General features: G+C 43.1%; 1 protein-coding gene across 4 annotated transcripts in view; it reads right to left on the minus strand.

Annotated features, from left to right (window-relative positions):
- SH3KBP1 (SH3 domain containing kinase binding protein 1) overlaps positions 1–23,887 on the minus strand; it is a 336,529-nt gene that overhangs the window by 193,347 nt on the left and 119,295 nt on the right. For all 4 annotated transcript variants that reach the window (XM_055337567.1, XM_055337566.1, XM_055337564.1 and 1 more), the window contains one exon: positions 3,775–3,898. In XM_055337567.1, coding sequence (XP_055193542.1) covers positions 3,775–3,898 — 124 coding nt within the window. The remainder of the gene's footprint in view (positions 1–3,774; positions 3,899–23,887) is intronic.

Here is a 23,887-nt window from a genome sequence, read left to right on the forward strand (position 1 = left end):
ACATTTCCCAAGGGACACAACAGACTGCAAGGGCTTGCAGGCAAGCCTGGCTGGTGGTGTTCCTCTAGTCCTTCCATCTGTCCCAGCACCAAGCAGAGGGCCAGGCCTGCAGTGGCACACTATAAACGTGTGCAATTAAACGCTTGTTAGGATCCATGTAAAAGTGAGGAAGGAACAATATTCTAAATCGTAGGCAGCAGGAGGGGTTCTGAGAAAGGCAGCTTCCCCACGAGGTCTGCTAGCGATGCAAAAACCGAGGAACTAGAGCCCTGAAACAGAAGCTGGGCCTTACAGAGGCCAGTGTGGTATTAATTACAGCCTGGACACTGAACCCATCACATAAATAAAGTTGGTTGGGAAACCACTCTGAGATGAGACCCAACAATTTTGTCTTTCCTTTAATTGAAGTAGAAATGAACAAAATCCTCCTTGCTGATTTTCAAGTATGTACTGAATGCATTTGCTGTTAATTGTTAAAATGTCCATTTTGTTCAGTTTGGCTTTTAACTGTAAGGTTTGAACATTAAAAAAAAATCCTCCAGATATCAATATTCCAATTTGGGAGTTGCGCATCATTTTTCTATATGGGTTTAATGAGAGAAGGAACAAAAAAAATAAATCCTCCTCAGGAGGAAACAGACCACCTTTTTCTGTCTGGTCCATGAGAACATCATTTGGCTCCCAGAAGAATTTTCAGATTTTCTGGCTACACTTTGTCAACATTCTGGAGTCTGGGATAACTTCAGGATATGTAACATCCACGCTGCAAGCATGAATGAAAAATGACTTCTTACTCCTTGGGGAAAGCTTGTTTTAAACAGAAATCTCCTTCACTGTGACTCGGGTAAAGCCCAGAGAAATGGCTAGGTGTGGGAGCAGATACCAATGTCCTTGCAGTCCTAATGCCTAGAATGTATAGCTGATGGCTGCCAGGCTGTCTGGAGGAACTGTTCTCTCTCTCAATTTCACTCCATCTTTTTCTCAAACGAAAAGCACAATGGAGTCACTCCAGTACCTCCCTAAATCAACTCTGTAGAGATCTGCAAAAGTTCAAGTTGAAAACTGAAACTAATCTGTCCCCAAACTGTTTGCATGGTCCTGGCCTTTTCTCAAGGCTATTATAGTAGCTTCCTTCAAACCTAGGGTGGCTCTTGACCTCATACAAGGGCCTGGGGAGGACAAGCTTGTCCCACACTGTGAGGTACTATAACCCACTTGCCATTGCTGCAAAGTGAGGCATGTCCCCAAACCACTGGCCACAACTGGGCAAACTTCTTCAGCTAAGTCTTTCTCAAGTTCGGGACCCAGTGAAGTAGTTCAATTTCAGCCTCATATAACAGAAATAGATTTTGATCTGTATTTATTAAAAGAAAAAGAATTTGTGTTAATTCTCTTAAATTCTCACAGGGTCCAAGGCTGAATCACAAGGTGGACTCATATACCCGAAGAAGGATCCCATGTTAATGAAACAAAGCAGCCTGTTACTAAACTCTGAAAGTAATTTTCCTCCATAACAACAGCAACAGACAAAAACATCAAGAGATTTCTAGGGACAAAGCTTGGTGAAAACAAAGAGAAGGAGAAGACTTGGGTCATTTACAATAACTCATAAAACTTGAAGAATTAGTTGGATGGAAGTGTTTACAAGTAACTAGAATCATCTCCAGATTTAGCCTCTGATCCTTGTTTTAAGGGGGAAAAAAAGTGGTTTTTCATTGATTTGGGGTGGGAAAAAAATGTAGCTTTTGAGCTCAGCACAATGAACTATTTATCTGGCCTGACAAGGCCAATCAATCCACCCCGCTGTTTATTATAAGGAGTAGTAGGATACTGTTAGTATGGACGGGTGGGGGCAGGGCCAAACATAGTGCTGGCCCTCCGTACACAATGCTTCCCTTCAACTGGAAATTGATGTTTGGCCCAGGTGACCTGAGGGTCAGTGTGAAGCCTGGGACAAAACGGAGATGGTATTTTATGTGCTTCGTATTTACAGCATGTCTCCATGTGCTAAGGTCTCAGAGCCACTGGCAGATTCATTATATAAAATACCCGAGAGTAAAAGGTTGGTCACCATCGGGCTTCGGGCCTAAGGCAGAGATTTAAGAAAGGAACGGCACTCCATATGCTGCCCCTGTTCTGTACCTTTTTCTGGATCATGAAAAATCCCATGGAGGACTTCAGAGGCCAGAGTTTTAGATGCAAAGAGGCAATTATCAGAAAAGTTGGAATCCTTCTTTCATTTAAAGTTCTCAGGTAATTTTTATCAAACTCATCTGGATAATTACCTTAATTCCTTAACTTAATTAATTCCTTATCTTGTTAAGTCAATTAATTACCTTAATTCTCTTATTTACCTTACAAAAAGCAGGGCTGGCAGGAGGAGCCTTGCCACTGGTCATCTTGCGTGTACTTTCCTGACTCACTGACCCAAGAAGCACGAGGAGGAACGAGAGGGGCTCAGGAAAGCAAGCAAGGTTTGGGAATATAGAAAGACACACTGACTCCTAGCTCTCTGAAACCTATAAGGGCAGGCCTCAGGAGCTCTGGAACTTATTTGCAAGAACGAAGGAGGCACTTGGCGGGGACGCTATAGTTTCACAGCAAAATCTGCTTAATTCTTAAAATGGGAAATCCCCTGCATTGGTAGGATGGGATTTAAAAAAAAAAGAAAACAAGAAAAGAAAGAAAATCCTATAGCTGCTAACCAGTGTGGGCCTCCAGCCAATACTTAATCTGAATAATTCAAAAAGGGAAATGTAACCCAGGGCAGCTGGAGGGGGTAGAGGAAGAAGCAGGAAGGAAGAGAGACACAAAGCTAATGTCTCGAGCACTATGATCAATGGACAGTTTATTGGACAAATTCTTATGCTGTCTAAATTTTATGAAAGATTAGCTGTTCTTCCCTGTGGTTATGTAAACTTGCCTTCTTTTTTCTTTTTAATGGAACTCTTTGCTAATACATTTCCTGCTCCTGCTTTTGAACAGCTCTATATTTCTCTTTAAGGAAGTAATAAGCCCGTGAAAAGCCTGCAGCTGAATGCTAACCTACCACGGGCACGCTCAGTATGAGCCCTGTCCGATGCACGGTGAGGGCAGGGGCAGGAAAAACTGAGGAAATCTAGTGCGACCACAGTAGAGCTGAGTCGAGTCCTCTCTGCAACCTTACATTCTCTCTCCTATCATTTCAAACAACGATGTCACAAAGGAGGGATACGGGAGAAAACAAAACCGCCTCAAGCTAATACCTGAAAATCTGCCTTGAGATCTCAAAACAGGGAAAGGAGATGGTTAAAGTTCTCTTGGTTAGAGGGAAGTATGAGCTATATCTTTGCACATAACTGTCTCCTAAACCAAGAGAGACAAGGTCTGTGTTTGGGAGCCCAGCAGGTAGAGAAAGAGACCCTGATAAAGCCTGCCCTTAAATTAAAAAGAGAGCATGGCCAGACACGCATAGCTCAGTCTGCACCATAGCATTCTCTAAAGTCATCTTTCATCCATAAAAATAGATATGGAAGTGAAAGCTAATGTCCTAGAAAAATCATCATTTACAAATTTAGTCTACTTTCTTATTGTAAAAAAACTGTACTAGTTCCCTTGATTATAGTTATTACATTGTTACTCGCCCTGTGTGTGCATGTGTGTGTCCAAATTTATACGAAAACCAAAAGGACAAATGCCATTCAATTTTTTAGCAATTCAGAATTTGAAACTTTACCCAATAGCTTCCAGTTTGGGTTTGTGTGTGGGGAGGGGGCTTGTTCTTTTTTTCCATACCTCTCTTGTTGGTTCTTAGAATTGTTTCAGATGATAGCAAAGCATTTCCACTGGACACTTCGTGCATGGGCTTTTCTGGAGCTTTGCTGGAGAGAGGGTCTTTCTTCATTTCTTTCTTTATTTCCTGTGAGGATAAAAGAAAAACAAGACTGTTGTTTGAAATTTTTAAAATGGCTCTTTGGCTATTTTAAGCTTCAGCTTTCTGGAAATGAACTCTAATGACCTCAACTCAGTATAACATGGTGTTTGAAAAATACTATTTCCTATGTTGCTGTAGCTTGTTTTCCTTACATTTATTACTGGAGCACCTGGTCCTGTAAAGTAAAATGATGTCCAATATGGTGACATGACCTTATGTGACTATGGCCATTCCAAGTGACTAGAAAGAGAATGAATGATACTAAAGGCCACCACACAGCTCGAAGTGACAGCCTGTCCTACTTTTTGAACAATGAAAAGTTTTGGCCAAGCAAAGTCACCACCTAAAAGCCTTCTGGTTTCAATTTTTCCCAACAGGGGTTTAGAGAAATATATTCCCATATCACCATTGGCTCACAATTATGCTAAACCCCAAAGAAGGTGATTTAAGTTCATTTACAGTCATCAAGTCCCTCTGGCTTTCTTTAACTCCTGACAAAGAAAAATGTAAGGATGACAAACAGAAATAAAGACCATCATTCTAGGCCAAGGGTCAGCAAATGACAGCCCACCACATATTTTTATAAATAAAGTTTCCTTACAACACAACCACCTTCATCTGCTTAAGTATTTTCTAGGGCTGCTATGACAGCAGACCTAAGTATTTGGAACAGAGATCAAAACATAAAACACCTGGCCCTTTATGGACAAAGTTTGCTCTAGGTGGTCTCTTATCAAAGACCCATTAAGATACAAAATTTAGGGGCACCTGGGTGACTCAGTCAGTTAAGTGTCTGCCTTTGGCTCAGGTCATGATCCCAGGATCCTGGGATTGAGCCCTGAGTCAGGCTCCACACTCAGCCGGGGTGAGGGGGGTGCCTGTCCCTCCCCCTGCTCATGTGCTCTCTCTCTCTCTCTCTCAAATAAATAAAATCTTTTTTAAAAGATACAGAAATTTTAAAAAAGATTTTATTTATTTATTCATGAGAGACACAGAGAGAGAAAGGCAGAGACACAGGCAGAGGGAGAGGCAGGCTCCATGCAGGGAACCCGATGTGGGACTCAATCCTGGGTCTCCAGGATCACGCCCTGAGCTGAAGGCGGCGCTAAACCACCGAGCCACCAGGGCTGCCCAAAGACATAGAATTTTTTGTTTGTTTGTTTGGAAGTAGGCTCTTTATTTATTCATGAGACACACACACACACACACACACACACACAGAGATTGAGAGAGAGAGAGAGAGAGAGAGAGAGAGAGAAGCAGAGACACAGGCAGAGGGAGAAGCAGGCTCCATGCAGGGAGCCCGACGTGGGACTCGATCCCGGGTCTCCCGGATCATGCCCTGGGCCGAAGGCGGCGCTAAACCACTGAGCCACCCAGGCTGCCCAGATATAGAATTTTAAAAACTAATGGCTGATACAATTACTTCAAACTACTCTAATAATTTACATAATTATTTTTGAAAGCGTCAATAGCCCGAAATGATAGTAACTCACATATTGCAGGTCTGGAGCGGAGGGTTTCTGGGCTTGTCTGAAACCATGACTAATTATACCAACGTGGGAAAAAGGGAAAGCTAAGGGGATAGACCCAGAGCATGGCTGAGTAGCAGGAAGAGCTCAAGGACAAGAGATGTGTTCTTTGGGAAGAACATGGGGCAGGAAATGGGGACGGGCTCCTTCTATAGAATAAACATGAAGACAACGAATTTGGTAGGGGGCTGAGATTCAGCCTGGGCAGAGGGCAGAGGCAGAAAGAAAGGAACAAAAGCTTGTCAAAACATAGCCACTGGGCAGCAGCTTCCTATAATACACCCGGGTGTTAGTTACCATATCCAATTCCCCAATTGCTGGCTCAGTTCACAACATCCTCGCCCTCCCTCACCAGGGCCCCACCGGAAATCAGCAACTGTGGCTGGCACTTTGCTGGGTTGAGAGTTTCAGCTGGCGTCCCAGGCCAACCCAGCACAAAGCTGTGTGCATGTGTGTGTATGTACACGGACTCCCACCTCAGCAGCCACGGCACCTGCTAGAACAGCAGTTGCCGGGGGTTTCTGTAGCCTCACAGGCAGATGGCATCAGGGGACAATCTGCAAACATTGCCCGCCTGAGCCACATGACGGGATGCTTTCTTGGTGATGGCTGCCAGGCTGCTATGGCTTGAGAAGTAAAGAAAAACAAGCCACCATGGGTGCTCATTCCCCAGAGGTTGCTTCTTTGAGGGCAGAACAGTTGCTCAAACCTCCCATTCCACTGCAGTGTGGATATGACTATGCACACACAAGTTTCCCAGCTGGACACAACGTAACATGGCGATACAACATCCAAGGTCACCAGGGACCAATTCGGGGAAATTCAGTAGATTGTGGGCAACCTGTCAAGCATTTGCTCGCACTAACCACTAAAGGCACGCAGTTGGGGAAGCGTGAGAGAGGGACAAATGTTTGAGAGACTGGAGTGATCACTGGAGAGAACTTTAGAAGCTGTGATTGGTTTTGTTTTTTGTCTTTAAGTGATCTCTACATCCAGCGTGGGGCTCAAACTCAAGACCCCAAGATCAAGAGTCACACACTCCAGTGACTGAGCCATCCAGGTGCCCCTAGAAGCTGTGATTGTTAAGAATACCCAAACCCAAGGCTTCAGAACAGTACCTCGCGAGTTTGGAAGGAATGACATGATCGAGCAGGTGCTTAAGGGTTAAGACAGCAATACCAAAGAGAGTTTGGTTCATAAATCCCAGATTCCATTGACTCCGCCAATGATTGTTTATATTTGCCACACACAGAAGCCTAACAATGACGAGATTTCTTAAGTTCCTTCTTAGATGGAAGCAGGGAGGAGACAAAAAATATGCCCCATATTTTTCCAGAGAAACCAAACACACAGGTATGGCAGTGCATCCTGGAGACTCTCCACTGGCACAATATCCAGGTACACCAGGCTCAATGCATTCTCCCACCAACTCAAAACCTTCCCTCTGACCTGCCTCTTTTCTGGAAGGGAGAGGAGCTATCTTGCTTGAGAGCCCATCATCTACTCACTTACCCAAGCTGGAAAACTCAGTGTTAACCCCCATGCCTCACCAGTCACCCAGTTGGGCTCTATCTAGTTCCTCGACCTCTCAGTTCTCTCCATTCCTCCTATGCTGTCTTAAAACCATGAACACCAGGCAAAGAACTTGAAGAGATGTTTCTCCAAAAAGATATACATCTGGCTAACAAGCACATGACCAGATACCCAACATCATTAGTCACTAGGGAAACATAAATCAAAACCACAATGAAGTACTCCTTCATACCCACTAAAATGGCTAGAATTTTTATTTTATTATTTTTTAAAGATTTTATTTATTTATTTATTTATTCATGAAAGAGAGAGAGAGAAAGGCAAAGACATAGGTAGAGGGAGAAGCAGGCGCCTCAAGGGGAGCCCGATGTGGGACTTGATCCTGGGACTGCAGGATCATGCCCTGAGTCGAAGGCAGACGCTCAACCACTGAGCCACCCAGGCACCCATTAGAATTTTTTTAGAAAGGAAAATAGTGTTGATGAGGCTGTGGAAGAATTGGAGCCCTTGTGCACCACTGGCAGGAATGGAAAGTGGTGCAGCCCCTGCGGAAAACAGTATGGCGGTTCCTCAGAGTTACACAGAGAACCCCTGTGTGACCAAGCAATTCTACTCCTAGGTATATACCCTAAAATACTGAAATCGAGGACTCAAAGAGATACTTGTATGCCAACATTTACTGCAGCATTATTCATAGTAGCCAAAAGGTGGAAACAACCTAAGTATCCATCAACAGATGAATGGACGAAAAAATGTGGTCTATCCATACAAAAGAATATTATTCAGCCTCAAAAAAGAATCAAGTTTGAGACCTGCTACAACATGAATAAGGCTAGAAACCATTATGCTAAGTGAAATAAGCCAAACATAAAAGGACAAATATTGTATGATTCCACTTACATAATGCAGCTAGACTAGGCAAATTCATAGAAACACTGGAGGTTACCAGGGAGTGGGAAGGGGGGATGAGAGTCAATGTTTAATGGTTACAAAGTTCCTGTTTGGAGTGACCAAAACGTTTTAGATAGAGATAAGGATAACGTACAACATCGTTAATGTGGCTAATGCCACTGAACTGTACATTTTGAATGGTTAAAATGGCAACTTTCACATTATATGTATTTTACCACAAGAAAACATACACAGGAACACCAGCTAACATGGGTGTGCTTGTCACATGCCGAAGCTGCTCTCAGAGCTGCACCTGGATGGCAACGTGGAGCCTGCAGGACAATCCCATTCACCAGTGGCACACACACCAAGACGTGCAGCACCAAGAGAGCCTGCCATACAGCAGCCAGAATCGGAACCCAACCCACCTCACTTCAGAGCGCATCTCTCAACCACTGTTCCCAAGTCCTGCTGGAGTGGCAATAATGTTTCCCTGCCTCTGGCCTCTCCCCTCCCAGGTCAGCCTCTACATTGCCACGAGAGACACTCTCCAAAAACAAATGTATGCTCTTGTCACTCCCCTACTGAAATCGCCCAGTTACTTCCAAAAGACCACAGGATAAACCCTTTCATTTAAAAACTTGTTAAACTGCATAACAAGCCACACATCCCTGTGTACTGCTGGCCCCACAGTGCCCATTACCATGCAAATGGAACATGGGGAGTGCACTTCTCTAACAACACCTCGACTTTTACAGGCATCTGATGTCATGGACTCCTATTGGTAGGCTCTAAAAATAGGTGACGAGGCTGGTAATGACACAAGCTTACACAGGCAAAGGCTCAGAGAAATTTTAGTGTTTTAGCAGATATTTTCACTTGCTCCTCATGGTAGCACTGTCATTATGTTATTGAAAAAAAGAAATAAAACCCTGATTCTTCCAGACTGATATATTTTTGCGTTCAAGAATCATGAGACCCAGTCAGAGAGGACGCAAGAGCAGCCAAAGGCCACAAAGCTAGTAAAGGCATAGTGGGCCGTGGGACCCAACTCTGGGCCTTCTGGCCAGGGCTCTCTTGCTACACTTCACCTCCAAGGAAGAACTAGTGCTATGGCTATAGAGGGGAGATTCAAAATCACCACACCCATGGCTCCAGTGGGAATCTTCACTTCCCTCCATAGCTAAAGAATATAAGGTACTACTTTATCCACAAATGCACCAGTCCTTGAAGTTCTTTCTCATCCACACATGAAAGCTCTTTGCTGCAGGGGAGGGTGCACTTGGCACTGGAATAACTTCTGCCTGCCCACAGCGGCCAGCATCTGGTTACCTGGAGCTCTCCGAGGTTCTGATCCAGATCATGGGACTCTGGATTTCCTGGCTCTGAATGTTCCCAGCCCCCAACCTTCAATCTTCACTTTCTAACACTAGGCCTATATTTTTCACCATTGTTAAGAACCTGGATCCTACCATTCCAGTGGTAGAGGCCACACCCTAGGCCAGAACTGTGGGCCATGGAGGCTTACAGAAATTTATACATCCCCACATATATATATATCAGCAATGACTGTGCTTGCTTTAAAACACTACAAAATCATCAGGGTATCGGCAAACCTCTTTAGGAGGTAAAGGAAACCCAACCTCACTTTATCCCAAATCTGATGCCTCAACAGTGGAAACTCATCATGTACAGTAAAACTGAGGCCATCAGTAAGATATCGATGCTGTGATAACACCTGAGCCACGTCACAAGGGCAACGTGAGTGAAGAGACAGGAGAACATATTCCTGCTTCCCAAAGCACTAAGCTGATCAGAGCCCAAGATGGCTCACCCACATCTGGAGGCCAAAAAGCCCCGATAATGCCACTCTAGCAAAAATTTGCCATGACGCATTTAGCAGCCTGCAAACAACAGCCTCACTGAGCAAACGCATAATTTGTACACAACTGGGAACTAGACTAGCATAGTCCGCTTTGTGATAAGTGGAGTTGCCTGGATGTGGCTGGCTGCTGAGCTAAGCTGGCTTTCCCTCTTTTCTCCTCAGCCTCCCCATCCATTACATACTATCCAGGTGCTGGGGGGGTTGGTTTGGTTGAACCTTAACTTCTTTCTATTAACCAAAATACTCCACAGTGAAACACCAGTGAAGGTCCGGTCTGGGGTCCCTCCCTCCTCTCATCCTGCCAGCAACCTTGACACAAGTAAAGACACAGGTTTCACATTAAGTGGGGAGAATGATGGTGCAAGTCCAACAAAACAAAAAACAATTAGTGCTGGCATTATCATTTATTAGGTGGGTGACCTTGGGGATGATACTGAAAGCCTCTAAGCAGCTGCTTTGTCATCTCTAAAAAGAAGTCTAATGCTAAATGCTTTGGCACCATCACAGAGGTGTCTTCAGGGTCAAAGAGTAAATTGGGGAGTGGTATATAGATTGATGACTTCTTGTCATTATTAACGTCATCATTAAATAGCAAGTGCTATAAAAAAGAATACTACCTAACAAAACAGATGAACTCCACCATCAGGATGTTGAGTGAAAGAAGCCAGGCTGAGAAGATCACATGCTGTATGATTCTGTTAATGTGGACTGGAACAACAGGCACAGCTTATCAATGGAGATAAGCTTCCCACCTGCCCTTGGGAAGGTAATGACAGGGAGGATGAAGAGGTTCTATAATCCGGTCTGGGTGATGGCTGCACAGGTGCATACACACCTACAACTTCATTGAACTCTGTTCATGTATAAGATTTCCACACTTCACTGTATGCTATTTCCACTTCAAGTAACAATATGAATGCTTAAGCCAGAAGACAACAGATTCATTTAAAGTGAAATGTGCCAGTATTTCATCCTAGAAGGTCAAAAACATGAAAAGCATCTCAGGGGAAAGCTTTCTGGGATTGACGTTAAGGGGACCAGTGGTCAGAATGTGCCAGATGCTCCTTACCAAGTGGGTGAACCAAGGGGTGACTTATCCAACTGTCACAATCAGCTGAGTGGATCTTCTCCCTCCACGGGGTCCTTCCTCTCCACCTCAGCTGCTTTCCTCACATCTTAAAATATTTCCTTCTCTCCTGCCACCAACAGTACGGGCACATGGAGCAGGCTGGTGCCACTGACACCAGGGAAGGGGAGCTCATGATGCCTTGCCCTATAGAAAATGCTGGTCCTGGGCTTCCCTCTACATTAGAGTGAGGCTGGGCAGGGTTCCCTCAGCTCAGGATAGAAGCAGAGCAGGGGAGAAAAGAAACCATTCATTAGCCTGCCCTGAAACCTGGTCTGTTTCTTTCAGCAGGTAAGGCTCCCTTTAGGGCCAGGTGTGGCTGTGGCATCAGAGCTGTGCCCCCTATGCTTAGTTCATGGAAAACCTTTTTGCAAAATTACCACTGGCAGGAGATAAAAGGAAATCATTAAAACAAACCCTTACACCAAATCTACTGCAAGAGAATTTTGAATAGATAACAGAATTCTAAAATAGCACATTGCCCATCCCCCACAAGCATAATCCCTTCCTGCCTGCCCCCCACATAAAAGGCAAATTTGAGGAGCAGCTACCCCATGAACATCGCATGCTTGCAGAGACTGCTTTCCCAGCATTTGGCTCCCTTCAGAAAAGGCTAGTCAATCTCAAAACACCTGGGAAGACACAGCAAGTATTTTGAAAGCAATAGGAGAGCACCAGGGGAGCTTCAGCTATAAGATCCTATTTCTCTAAAAAGATATCTCTCATTATCACAATTCTAAAAAATACCCATGCTGTTGAACTATGAGACACACCAACTTCACTAGAAATATTTCTAAAGAACACACACACAAAACATCTGAAGTAAATATGGCAACATATGAGGATTTGATAAATGAGAGGTGTGGACACACTGGTGTTTGCTATTCAGTTTCTGTCTTTTTCTAATGCCTGAAATATTTCATAATTTCCCCTAAAAATTACATAGTGAAACCACACCAATGGCTTTCTTATATTTAACAAAGTATGTTGCCACTTAGAAAAGTGCTCTGACAATAACATCATAGATTGACCTACAATATTTTCAGCTCAAAGCTAACAAGTTTTTTTTTAAGTAACAGGATACCGACTGTCATGTTTCTTTTTTTTTTCCGACTGTCATGTTTCTATGTAAATTTTCAACTACATATTTGTACTATCATACATTTGCAGTATTATCTCCCAAGAATCACTGATAACACAAGCCCAGGCAAGAAGCTCTTGACCAGTAGGATGGGAATAAATGCTGTGAGGAGCTCAGGAAGTGCAACAGGCTGGACAAAGATAACAATAGCTACCTTCGTGTCCCAAAGAGGTAACATAGCTTTCTGATACATGCGCAGTGAGGTTACCTGCATGATAGTTGGTGCCTTTATATCTGCCCATGCCCTGCTAAACATCTAGATTATTACCAGTGGATCAAAGGGTGTCAATACCAACCAGCTGTTTGGAGATGCTTTAGTAAGCACTTAATAACTATCTGTCAAATGAATGGCCAATTTAGCAGTGTTATGGGTAGGACACCCATTACAGATGAAGGGTATTATTTCCAGTGCAGTCCAAAGCTATGACAACATGGAAATCTGTATCATCCTTCCAATGACCCAGCTGGCGTTCACTGGATCACAACCAACTTCTCACCTAGCAGGATGCAGATCTGGCTTAAGAGCAGTAGGAAAGGGGCAGCCCGGGTGGCTCAGCGGTTTAGCGCCGTTTTCAGCCCACGGCGTGATCTTGGGGACCTGGGATCGAGTCCCATGTAAGGCTCCCCACATGGAGCCTGCTTCTGTCTCTGCCTCTCTCTCTCTCTATCTCTTATGAATAATAATAATAATAATAATAATAAAAAAGAGCAGTAGGAAGGGACGCCGGGTGGCTCAGTGGTTGAGCGTCTGCCTTTGGCTCAGGGGCGTGATCCCCAAGTCCCAGGATGGAGTCCCACAACAGGCTTCCTGCGGGAAGCCTGCTTCTCTCTCTGCCTATGTCTCTGCCTCTCTCTCTCTCTCTCTGTGTCTATCATGAATAAATAAAAAAAATTTTTTAAAGAGTAGGAAGAAGATACAGTAAGAAAATTCACACAGTACCTCATCTTCCTTAAACAAGCAATATCTATTTCTTTATTAGACTGGGAATGTTAGACATTCAAAATAAATCTACTCATTCAAAAATGAAGCCTTAAAAGCACTAGAAGAAAATATGAGAGAAATATTTTATGATCTCGGAGTGGGAAAGACTATTTGACACTCTGCCACAGAATCCAGAAGCTGTAAAAGAAAGAACTGATAAATTACAGAAAACTGCAAAATAGACAAAACAAGAATAAAAGAAAATTCATCAACAAGATTCCAAGTGGGGGAATGTTGCCTGTTAGAGAGAATACCTTCTACAAAGTGTCAGAAAGAGATCAATAACCCAACAAAAAAGAGCAAAGGACAATTCATAGGGAAAAAAATGACTCAAACCTAGGGAAAGATGCTTAACCACACTCATAAGAAAAATGCAAATTATGGCAGGATTCATTTGACAATATCTGTGCAGTGCTCACTGGACAGAAAGACCTGAATCCTTCTGTCTGTGTCCTCATTCTAAAAGTGTAACATTTATACCCACTGTCGTACCATGTTCATACCAGTCTTCTCTAGGATCTGGCTCCTCACACAGTGCTGTCTGTTCTCACAGTGTGTAGTGCCCAGCACACAGCTGCTATCCATGCAAAGAGTAGTAAGTATAGAGAGCAATAAGCACAAAACTATCCAGAAGTTAATAGTCTAGAAAGACAGGGATGTATTTAATTTTTAGTATAATTACTATAACTTTTACTATAATAAATTTTTTGTATTAAATACATAAAGCTTCTCAATGGATCTCTCTGATACCCAGTGAATTTATTAATGCTACTGATGCTAAAAATCGTTTTTTTTTTCATCTGCCTGATTGGCAACCATCAAAACAATAGAATTTTAGCTAGTTGTAGAGAAAGATACCCTCTCACGCTCTCCAATGACAGTATAAATTGATATATAAATCAAGACAACCTCTGTGGGAAGCAACATGGCAATTACCTTTCAAAAATTTATTTTTTTTGTTTTTTTTTAATTTTTATTTATTTATGATAGTCACACACACACAGAGAGAGGCAGAGACACAGGCAGAGGGAGATGCAGGCTCCATGCACCAGGAGCCCGACGTGGGATTCGATCCCAGGTCTCCAGGATCACGCCCTGGGCCAAAGGCAGGCGCTAAACTGCTGCGCCACCCAGGGATCCCTCCTTTCAAAAATTTAAATGCCTATACCTTTTGACTCAATATTTCCACTCCTAGGAATTTAAACTACAAGTATACTTGCACATGTGCAAAATGGTGTACGTACAAGGTTAATCATTACAACACTACTTAAATCAGCAAGACTGAAATGTAAATGAATATCAGTAGAGAACTGGTTACGTGAATTATAGTAAAGCCATCCCATGCAACTCTCTCCAAGAATGAGGCGGGTCTCTAAGTACCAATAAGGATAATCGCTAAGATATGTTGCTAGGTAAAAAAGCCTAATAAGGTATGCTAGCATTTCTGCAAAAGTGTGCACATGCCTCACTGTGTAATACAGAACAAATTGATAACTGAGACTTCCTCCAGGGAGGGGAACAGGGTGGCCAAGAGACAGGGAGAGCATACATTTATTTTGTACCTTTTAATTGGTACCATATGCCTGTGTTAGCCATGCAACTTGAATTTAAAATGTGATCATTGAGGGGTATCTGGGTGGCTCAGTCAGTTAAGCATCTGCCTTTGGCTCAAATCATGATTCCAGGGTCCTGGGATTGAGCCCCACTCCAGGCTCCATGCTCAGCCTGCTTCTCCCTCTCCCTCTGCCTTTCCCCCCTGCTTGTGCTCTCTTGCTCGCTTGCTCTCTAATAAGTAAATAAAATCTTCTTAAAAATAAATAAAAAGTAATCATTGAAATTTATTATTTCCCAATCATTAGACTATTGACTGCTATGTTTTCTGCAAACAAAGAAGAAGATGCCACTGCCCCCTCATATAGTTCAGTTACATCTTTTCCACTGCTAGTGTTATTGATTCCAGTGTTGCTGGGTCCCAACATATGAGCAGATACAAAGCTTAAAAGAAAGCCCTCAGTCCGTCTATTTTACCAAGCAGGGGAGATATGAAAGTTAAGACATGGAGAAAATCATACCAGGCCCAATAATCCATTGTTTTTTCCAATAATATGATGTAAAATTCAAAATTTTGGAAATATAAGTATAACCAATGGCATGACAACCCAGAAAGAAAATGCATATAAAAAAGGCAATACTGAACCTTATTTGTAGTTTTGTCATAGGCAGAATACAGTTCACTTTGGCACCCAGAGTATAAGACTTAAACAGTGTGGGCTTGGTTAATTATGCTCAAAAAGGTTAATTATATGATCTCAAATTGAGCTCCCTGAAGGGTGGGCACTTTCTCCAACAGCCTCTTCTGGAAAAATGTATAAATGTTTCTGATGACATCATACCCACTCCATGAGACATAGGGATTGCTGGATCACGTGCTAGGTGCTAGGTAAACAGCCTGCTCTTGGAGATAAAAGACGGGCCATCCAGGTCTAACAGCCATTTCTGCCATCATTTCAACAGCATTGATGAAGAGCCCCAGCTCCTGCAGCCCCTGGTGGGAATCCCTGTCACAGTACTGACCCCTGTACTCTATCTAGGTCTCTCTCTCTGCTACCCTGTGAGGGCCTCAGGGGTAAGGAAGAGGTCTCAGTCATCTTTCATCCCCAGACGCTCAAAAAATGGTGGCCATTATCATGAGCTCTATCATTCTTCTAACAGATATTTGAGTGCCTACTTATGTGCCAGCTATAAATGGCAGCAGTACATGTGTCTCAGAGTGAATTTTCAGTCGCAACTGCTTCTAAGACTAATAAGCTAATGGAGAAAATGTAAATACACTAGGATCTCTTACAGATAAACAGAAACTGAATCTATTCTTCATTTCCCTAGATCTAAAAACTACGGAATTCGCTTGCAACTGTTAAGAGAATACCATAAGTAAGGTACTGTTCTAAGGGTTTGCATGGAGTAACTCGTTTAACACTCACAGCCACACTGAGAGGTAGGGAGCATTATTATCTCTCTTCGACAGATGGGGAAGTGGGTCCCAGGAGGGGGCAACAGAGTAAAAGAGCAGACCTAGGATGGAGGACTGAGACCGGGGCAGTCCTGTGGCCAAGCCTGCACTCCCTGAGGTCACACCACACCCCACTTATATGGGTATGCTCTCTTCACTTGCTCAGAAAGGCCAACTTCCATAAACTGCCATTTAAAAGAGAGACAAGGAATATGACAATAGAATAGACTTTAGGAAGCGAGCAGGGTGAAGACCAATGATTTGAAAGCCACTCCCAAGGAAAGAAATTCTTGGATTTTCAACAAAAAAGCACCTGTTTACTGGTTGTTGAAAGAATGTTTACATATATTTCCATCCCGGATAACTCGATTGTCAAGAATAAATTATTCCAAGCCCATGACAAAACAATGCCATTTCATGCTCATTTCCTGATTAAAGCTTTTAGACAGCTGGGCATTTTCATTTCTCAGAGCTGTAGGGAGCTATGCAAATTTCCACACAGCAGCTCCAAGATCATTAATCTAAGGAAAGCATGTGCCAACAGAATACCAGATTTTATATTGTTTCAGTAAAGAAGAGGAGGGGCAGGTTAATCTAATTACCCTATGTGTGGTCACCTGACTATGGTTAACAAAAAGATCAAATGCTAAACTGTGCAATCAGCAGAAAACTGCTAAGTAATGAGGCATTTCAGATCACAAAAGGAGCGGGAAGAGGGGGTGAAAGTCTTGCATTGCTTGGAACTAGATACTGGAGCAATAAAAAATCATCATACTGAGCTCATATGAATGATAGGCAGAGCATTTTAATTATCTCAAGGAACTAGAAGCATAACTATAAATCAGTCTCTGTCTCACACTCCCATACATGCTCACACACATGCACAGTCAATAATACTGGAAGATACTTCTAGCAAAGAATGGCTAACTAGAGCTGAAGTGCTCAGGAAGCAGACACAGGCAGGCACTCATAATTAGACTTGCCCTGTATCCATGACCATGCGTTTGGGACTTATCACTCAGTGCAAACTACAGCTAATTCTCCTTCCAGTAAGGAGCAGCTGGGTTTGGAAAGGTAGCAGCACTGGCTCCCACAACTGATTCTTCAGTTTAGGTTCCAGCCCTGACGGTGCAGAGGGTGCGACCATGGTGCCTCACTTCTGTTGGTCGTGAAATGGGCGATTAGTATATTTTGAAGACTGAATGAGATCTTGTGGATGAAGGCCCAGCCTCTGGGTCCCGGAGGTGTCAGGCTTCATCAGCAGGAGTGGGAGCCCCACCTGCCAATAGACACAAGCCAGGCCCTGAGGAGTGGTGAGTATTAAAAGGGAGAAACTTCCCAGTATCCAACTCCTACTGCAGTTGGTCTAACAGAAGTCTCAAAAAATTTACTCCCATCACTCTTTCTGAGAAAGGTACTAGAGGGTGTGACCCACCAAATCCAGTGAGAAAAATAAAAGAGGGAAGGAGCCATGAGCCAGGGCAGTCAGTAACGAAACAGAGGTGGTGAGAATTTCCTGGCTGACTTTTGGGCAGTAGCTTCAAGAGCAACCAGTTCAGGTTGGAAGGTGCTGGTATTTCTGTGGGGGGTGGGGGTAGATTAAGAGGCATTTTACAGAGTTGTTTATTTCAAGGTATGAAAAGATTTGCACGTCCTGAGATAACTCAACAAAGAAAGAATTGTCATCTGTAGGAAAAACAGGAAGTCATATAAAAGAATATTATAGTCTTGCTTCAATACCCAATATCAACATTGCTATAGTAATGAAAACATTAAATATAGATTAGACCAAAACCTGAGATGCAAGCACATAGAGAAGATGGGGTAAGGCTGGGGGTGGGTGGCGTAAGTGAGCTGAGATCCTTAACTACCATACCAGGTAACAGATAATATCTAGAATTGACAAACCAAGAGACAGCAGCACATGCATATTATACAGAAGTACAGCAGCGAATACTAGAGGCAAGAGCTTGAACTGAAAAGTGATCGCCTCTTAAAAGGCAAGGACATGAGAAGGGACACAGAACTGCTGGATCCTCATACATCTTCTAATACTATACTTTTTTTTTATTGGAGTTCCATTTGCCAACATATAGTATCACACCCAGTGCTCATCCCATCCAGTGCCCCCCTCAATGCCTGTCACCCAGTCACCCCATCCCCCCACCCACCTCCCCTCTACCACCCCTTGTTCGTTTCCCAGAGTTAGGAGTCTCTCCTGTTCTGTCACCCTTTTTGATATTTCCCACTTATTTTCTCACTATATGTATTTGTAATATATGCCTCCATATCACTTTGATCTTGAACACTAGTCATTCTAAAGGCATACATGCTTGCTCCACAAAACAGCAAAAGAAGATATAAAGCAGAAGGTAAAAGTACATCCAATCCCCAGTGAAATCCCAGGCCTGTTACCCTAGGAACTATTAATGAGCTGTGTGTGTGTGTGTGTGTAGTGTGTGTGTGCGTGTCTACTTGTTCTTAACACAAATGGACTCATACAAGATGTAGTGTTTTCCATTTTGCTTTCTTCCATTTGGTGATGTGTCTTGGACATCTTCTCCTTTCAGAGCTCTGCCCCACTTCCCCATGGCTGCAGAATCCAACTGTAGGATTTGCCAGTATCAGAGTGGGTGATCTGGTTGTGCAGGCAAGATTTCAGAACTAGGAAGTCTAACCAATGAGAACCACCCAGATTAAAGAGCACGACTAAGTCAGAGCTGAGGGTAGGGGAGGGCTGGCCAGGAAAATGAGGGGATCGAAGCAGAGCAGAGACAGCTCCTCAGGGACATGTGGCTATTGCCTCTGCCTTCCACTCCCCTAGACGAACGCATGGCCTTGCTGGATTTGGAGGCTGGGTCACGAACCATGGGAGCTTCATGTTTCTCACCATACCATGAACAGAAGCACACCAGCTGTCATCGCTGGCTCTTCTGGAATGCTGATGGAGCAAACCCATGGCACAGCAGAATCTCCGCTGCTTTGTAGACCAGTGGGATCCAGGGGCAGAGATGGTGGCATGAAACACACTCTGCTATATACTTCATCTGCGCCTGCCCTGAGGCCATCCCGCTACTGCTAAATTTGTGTGTCCTTGGCTAAATGGATAATTTACTATACTCTGGGGCTGGAAAGGAACAGTCCTCTCCCCTGCAGAGGGAGTCCTCAGCAATTAGAAACACTACAGTGACCATCACTGGGTCTCTAACTCTGCACGTATACACGTGTGTCACTGGGGGACAAATTCTGGAAGTGAAATTTCTTGATCTCACTTTGCAGTCTTGGTACGTCCTTACTTTTAGCAGACAAACAAGATTAGCCTCCGAACAGTTTTTCCCCATTATGCTCCCACTAACAACATGAACGAGTGCCAACTTCTCCGTATTCTGTATCTTTAAATTTCTTAATTTTTGCCAATCTGATAACAGAGAATGGAGTCTAATTTACATTTCTTTAATCAGCACAAATGAAGGTTGATCAGGCTTTCACATGCTTACCATCTACTTGGCTTTCCTTTCCGGTGATGGGCCTGCTCTGCCCTTTGTCAGTTTCACCACGAAGCACTTTGCCTCTTTCCCTTTCAGTTCTAAGCGCTCCCTGATTATTAAACGATTGTCCCTTGGTCTTTCATATGTTGGAGCGTTTCCCCTGTTCGTCATTTGTCTATTTACTCTATCCATCCTATTTCCTTCCATCCAGAAGCTTCTAAATTTTTTTGGCAAAATCTACTCTTTCCCTGAGGTCTTCGTCTTAGAGGTGTGACATGATTATAAAGGCCTTGTCCACTGAAAGATTTTTAAAAGAACACTATTTTTTTCTAATGACTTTATGGCAATGGTTAATGCATAATACTGGAAGGCCTCTCCCTTCCCACCTTGATCCCCCAAAGAAGAAAGAAATATCCCAAAGCTCAGCTTAGAATAACTCATTCCTGAGGCCCCAGGCTGGCTCAGTGGGTAGAGCATGTGACTCTTGGCCTTGGGGTTGTAGGTTTGAGCCCCCGCGTGGATAGAGATTACTTAAAAATAAAATCTTAAAAAAAAAAATAGGGCAGCCCCGGTGGCGCAGCGGTTTAGCGCCGCCTGTAGCCCAGGGTGTGATCCTGGAGACCCAGGATCGAGTCCCGTGTCGGGCTTCCTGCACGGAGCCTGCTTCTCCCTCTGCCTGTCTCTGCCTCTCTCTCGCTCTTTCTGAATAAATAAATAAATAAATAAACCTTTAAAAAAATAACTCCTTCTGGGAAGTACAAAGCCCTGATTTTGGGTGCCCAGTTTCCAAAGCTTAGGATTGAAGCTGACAAAGTATTTTCTAGTGGGAAACTGCCCAGTGATAGCAGCTGAGGCAGGAGTCTTCATTTGTGCCTGGAAATATCTGCCTTTATATAGCATTAACAGACTAAATAAATAATAGTCATTAATAGATTAACAGGTGATAAAACTGAAACTCCCTACCCATTAAATAACAGCTACCCACTCTAGCCTCTTCCCAGCTCCTGGTAACTAACCACTACCCTAACTTTCTGTCTCTCCATCTCACTACTCCAGGTATCTCATATAAATGAAATTATACAGTATCTTCCCTTTTTGTGACAGGCTTATCTTGCTTAGCATAAGGTCTTCAGGATTCATCCATGTTGTAGCGTGTGTCAGGATTTTCTTCCTTTTTAAGGCTGAATAATATTCTATCGTATGTATATACATTTTGTTCATTCATCCATTACCGGACACTTGGGCTGCTTCCACCATTTGGCTACTGTGAATAATGCTCCTACGAACGTGGATGTACAAATATCTTTTTGAAACCATGCTTTCTATTCTTTTGAATGTAGAATTGCTGGATCATATGGTAGTTCTGTTTTTTACTTTTTGAGGACCCTCCATACTGTTTTCCATAGTGGCTGCACCAGTTTCCATTCCCACCAACAGTGCACGAAGGTTCCAATTTCTCTACATCCTTGCCAACACTTGTTATTTTCCGTGTTGTGTTGTGTTGTGTTTGTTTTTGTAGTAGCCATTCTAATGGGAGTGAGGTGATATCTTGCTGTGGTTTTGATTTGCATTTCCCTGATGATGAGTAATGCTGAGCATCTTTTCATGTGCTTGTTTACCGACAGTAAATCTTTGTTGGTGCGATGTCTCTTTAGGTCCTTTGCCCACTTTTAATCAGGTCGTTTTTTTGTTCTTATTGTTAAGTTACAGGGGTTATTATTCTGATACATGATTTATAGATTCTTTCTCCTATTCCATTGTCTTTTCACTCTATTTATTGTGTCTTTTGATGCACAGGACTTTTTGATTCTGATGTACTCTGACTTAGCTATTTTGATTTTTGTTGCCTGTAATGCCTCTTCTTCACAAGGACCCTGGTGATTATCAAACTTCCTATCTTAAGAGCCTTAACTTAAGAAAAGCTGCAAAATCCCTTTTGCCACATACCCTATCTATAACATACTTCATGGGCCCTGGGGATTAGCATGTGGACATCTTTGGGGAGCCAGATTCAGCCTAGTTAGTTCATCTTTAAAATGAGAATAATGGTGACATCTAACCCAAGGGTTATTGTGACAACTAAATAAAACAAACTCTGAACAGAGCTTAGAGCAGTATGTGGCCTGTGGTAAATGGCAGTGATCACAATAGCACGATAACCAAGTGTTATAGGAGACAAGAGTGTGGCAAAGGTACTGGTAAGAGCAGAAGCTGGGGGCATTTATACCACTGGGGAGAATGAAATGTCCTCCCAAAAGGGAAAATATGCCAGTTTGGTGATAAGAAATGAGTAGGTTTTCGAGGGTCTGAAAGGGGAGGCCAGAAGGAAGAATTCTGAATTTTCTTCCACATTCTTACATTGGCACTCACATCTCAGAAATCTTTCCCAAGAAGCCACATCTGCTTTCAGACAGTAACCGCGAGGTGATTTTTTCCCCTTTATTTATAAGGAAACACACTCAGCTGAATCTCTGAGTCTCTCTTTAATAAACAATTCAAAAACTTTTTCCCAGCAAATTATTTTTAGAGTAGAAAGGGATTTTTTTTAAAAAAAGAAGCAGCAGCAGCTCATATTTATAAAATTTGTCCTCAAAGTTTAAAAATAGATCTAAAAATCTGATGACAGCCCTGCCCCATCCTCACCCATCAGCACCAGAAAGAGAGACAAAGCACGCCTTGAGACTCTGGATTTTTAAAATGTATCCTTGGCTTATCTCTTCTCCTTGGAATGTTCACAGTAAATAGCAGGTGGACAGAATAATGAAGGAAAATAATCGCTATTGATGTTAGTCACATGGTTCCTTTCCTACATGCTGGGATGCTGCAATAATTAACTGGTGGAGATGTAGAACAACTTCTCAACCTGCGCTGGTCCTCTCCTGGTAGACCTACTCCCCGCCCCCACACCAGCAGAGTGGCTTAGCTTCAGCTCCCCCAGAGTTTGGCCAGTTCTGACTTGGAGGTTAAGTTGCTCAGAACCCAGAGCACACTGGGGAGCACCACAAATGAGTGGTGTGGCTTCGGGTCACAGGCAGGAGATGTGCTAATAACAATGCACTGCACTGGTATCAGTTTTCCCAAAAATCAAACACACAACATGCAGACACACAAAACACACACACAAGCTGCAATTTGTGAGATTTTTACCCAGCCACAAACACAGATGAAGAGGATCACAGGATTTACTATCATTCTGAGCTATCTTGTTGCTCAACGTCCCATTTGGGTCAGTCAGCTATAACCACCCCAGCTCAACAACGAGAGGCACACCTCAAAGGTTAAATACAGAAAGGGCACGCCAGTGATTCTGTTTTAAGACTCTGATATGCTGAAGGGAAAACAAGCAAACAAACCACACAGTAATACCTGGGGTTCGATCAAAATTAGCAGCATCAGTTTGTAACTCATACCCTGCCTTATAAATGAGACATGTAAATCAATACATGTTATCCACAACCTCAGTAACCACTCAGGGTGAAGCCAAAATCCATCTAATGTGACTGACTCAGCCACAGAACCAAACAGCATGTACCATGGGCATTCCTGGACACACCAAGCAATTTTGGCTGGCATTTGTCTCAGAGCTTAGATAGTATGAGCAAAGAACTGAGTTCTCCTTGAAGGAAAAGAAACATACAAAATACTCATTTGTGGTGTCTGTTTGGGAGAAATAGAATATGCTGAGTTTTCAGAATGAAATGGATGTTCACAATAGGAAGACTGAAATGAAGTCAAAATTTTCCAAGATTGATCCCCAATTCTGCATTTGGGGATGAGTAATCCCATGGTCTGATTTATGAGTCAACATATGAGTAAATTAACTACTGAAGATGTTTCCTACATCCACAAAAACCTGCAACTATTGGAGGTATTTAAGTTGAAAAGAAAGAGAAGGGGTGGGGAAAAAAAAAGAAAAGAAAAGAAAGAGAACACGGAATGCCTGGGTGGCTCAGTGGTTGAGCGTCTGCCTTCAGCTCAGGTCGTGATCCCAGAGTCCTGGGATCAAGGCCCGCATCAGGCTCCCTCCAGGGAGCCTTCTTTTCCTGTTGCCTGTGTCTCTGCCTCTCTCTGTGTGTCTCTCATGAATAAATAAATAAAATCTTAAAAAAAGAGAACTTTTCTTTTTTAGTTTTTATTTATTTTTTAATAAATTTATTTTTTATTGGTGTTCAATTTGTCAACATATAGAATAACACCCAGTGTTCATCACATCAAGTGCCCACCTCAGTGCCCGTCACCCAGTCACCCCCACCCCCCGCCCACCTCCCCTTCCACCACCCCTAGTTCGTTTCCCAGAGTTAGCAGTCAAGAAAGAGAACTTGACATTCTGCATCTCGCTTTCCTGTCTGCCTAAGTTCAGCACCTAAGTTCAGTAAGTGTTGAACT

The sequence above is a fragment of the Nyctereutes procyonoides genome, unplaced genomic scaffold, assembly GCF_905146905.1.
Source record: "Nyctereutes procyonoides isolate TBG_1078 unplaced genomic scaffold, NYPRO_anot_genome, whole genome shotgun sequence".
Classification (NCBI taxonomy): Eukaryota; Metazoa; Chordata; class Mammalia; order Carnivora; family Canidae; genus Nyctereutes; species Nyctereutes procyonoides.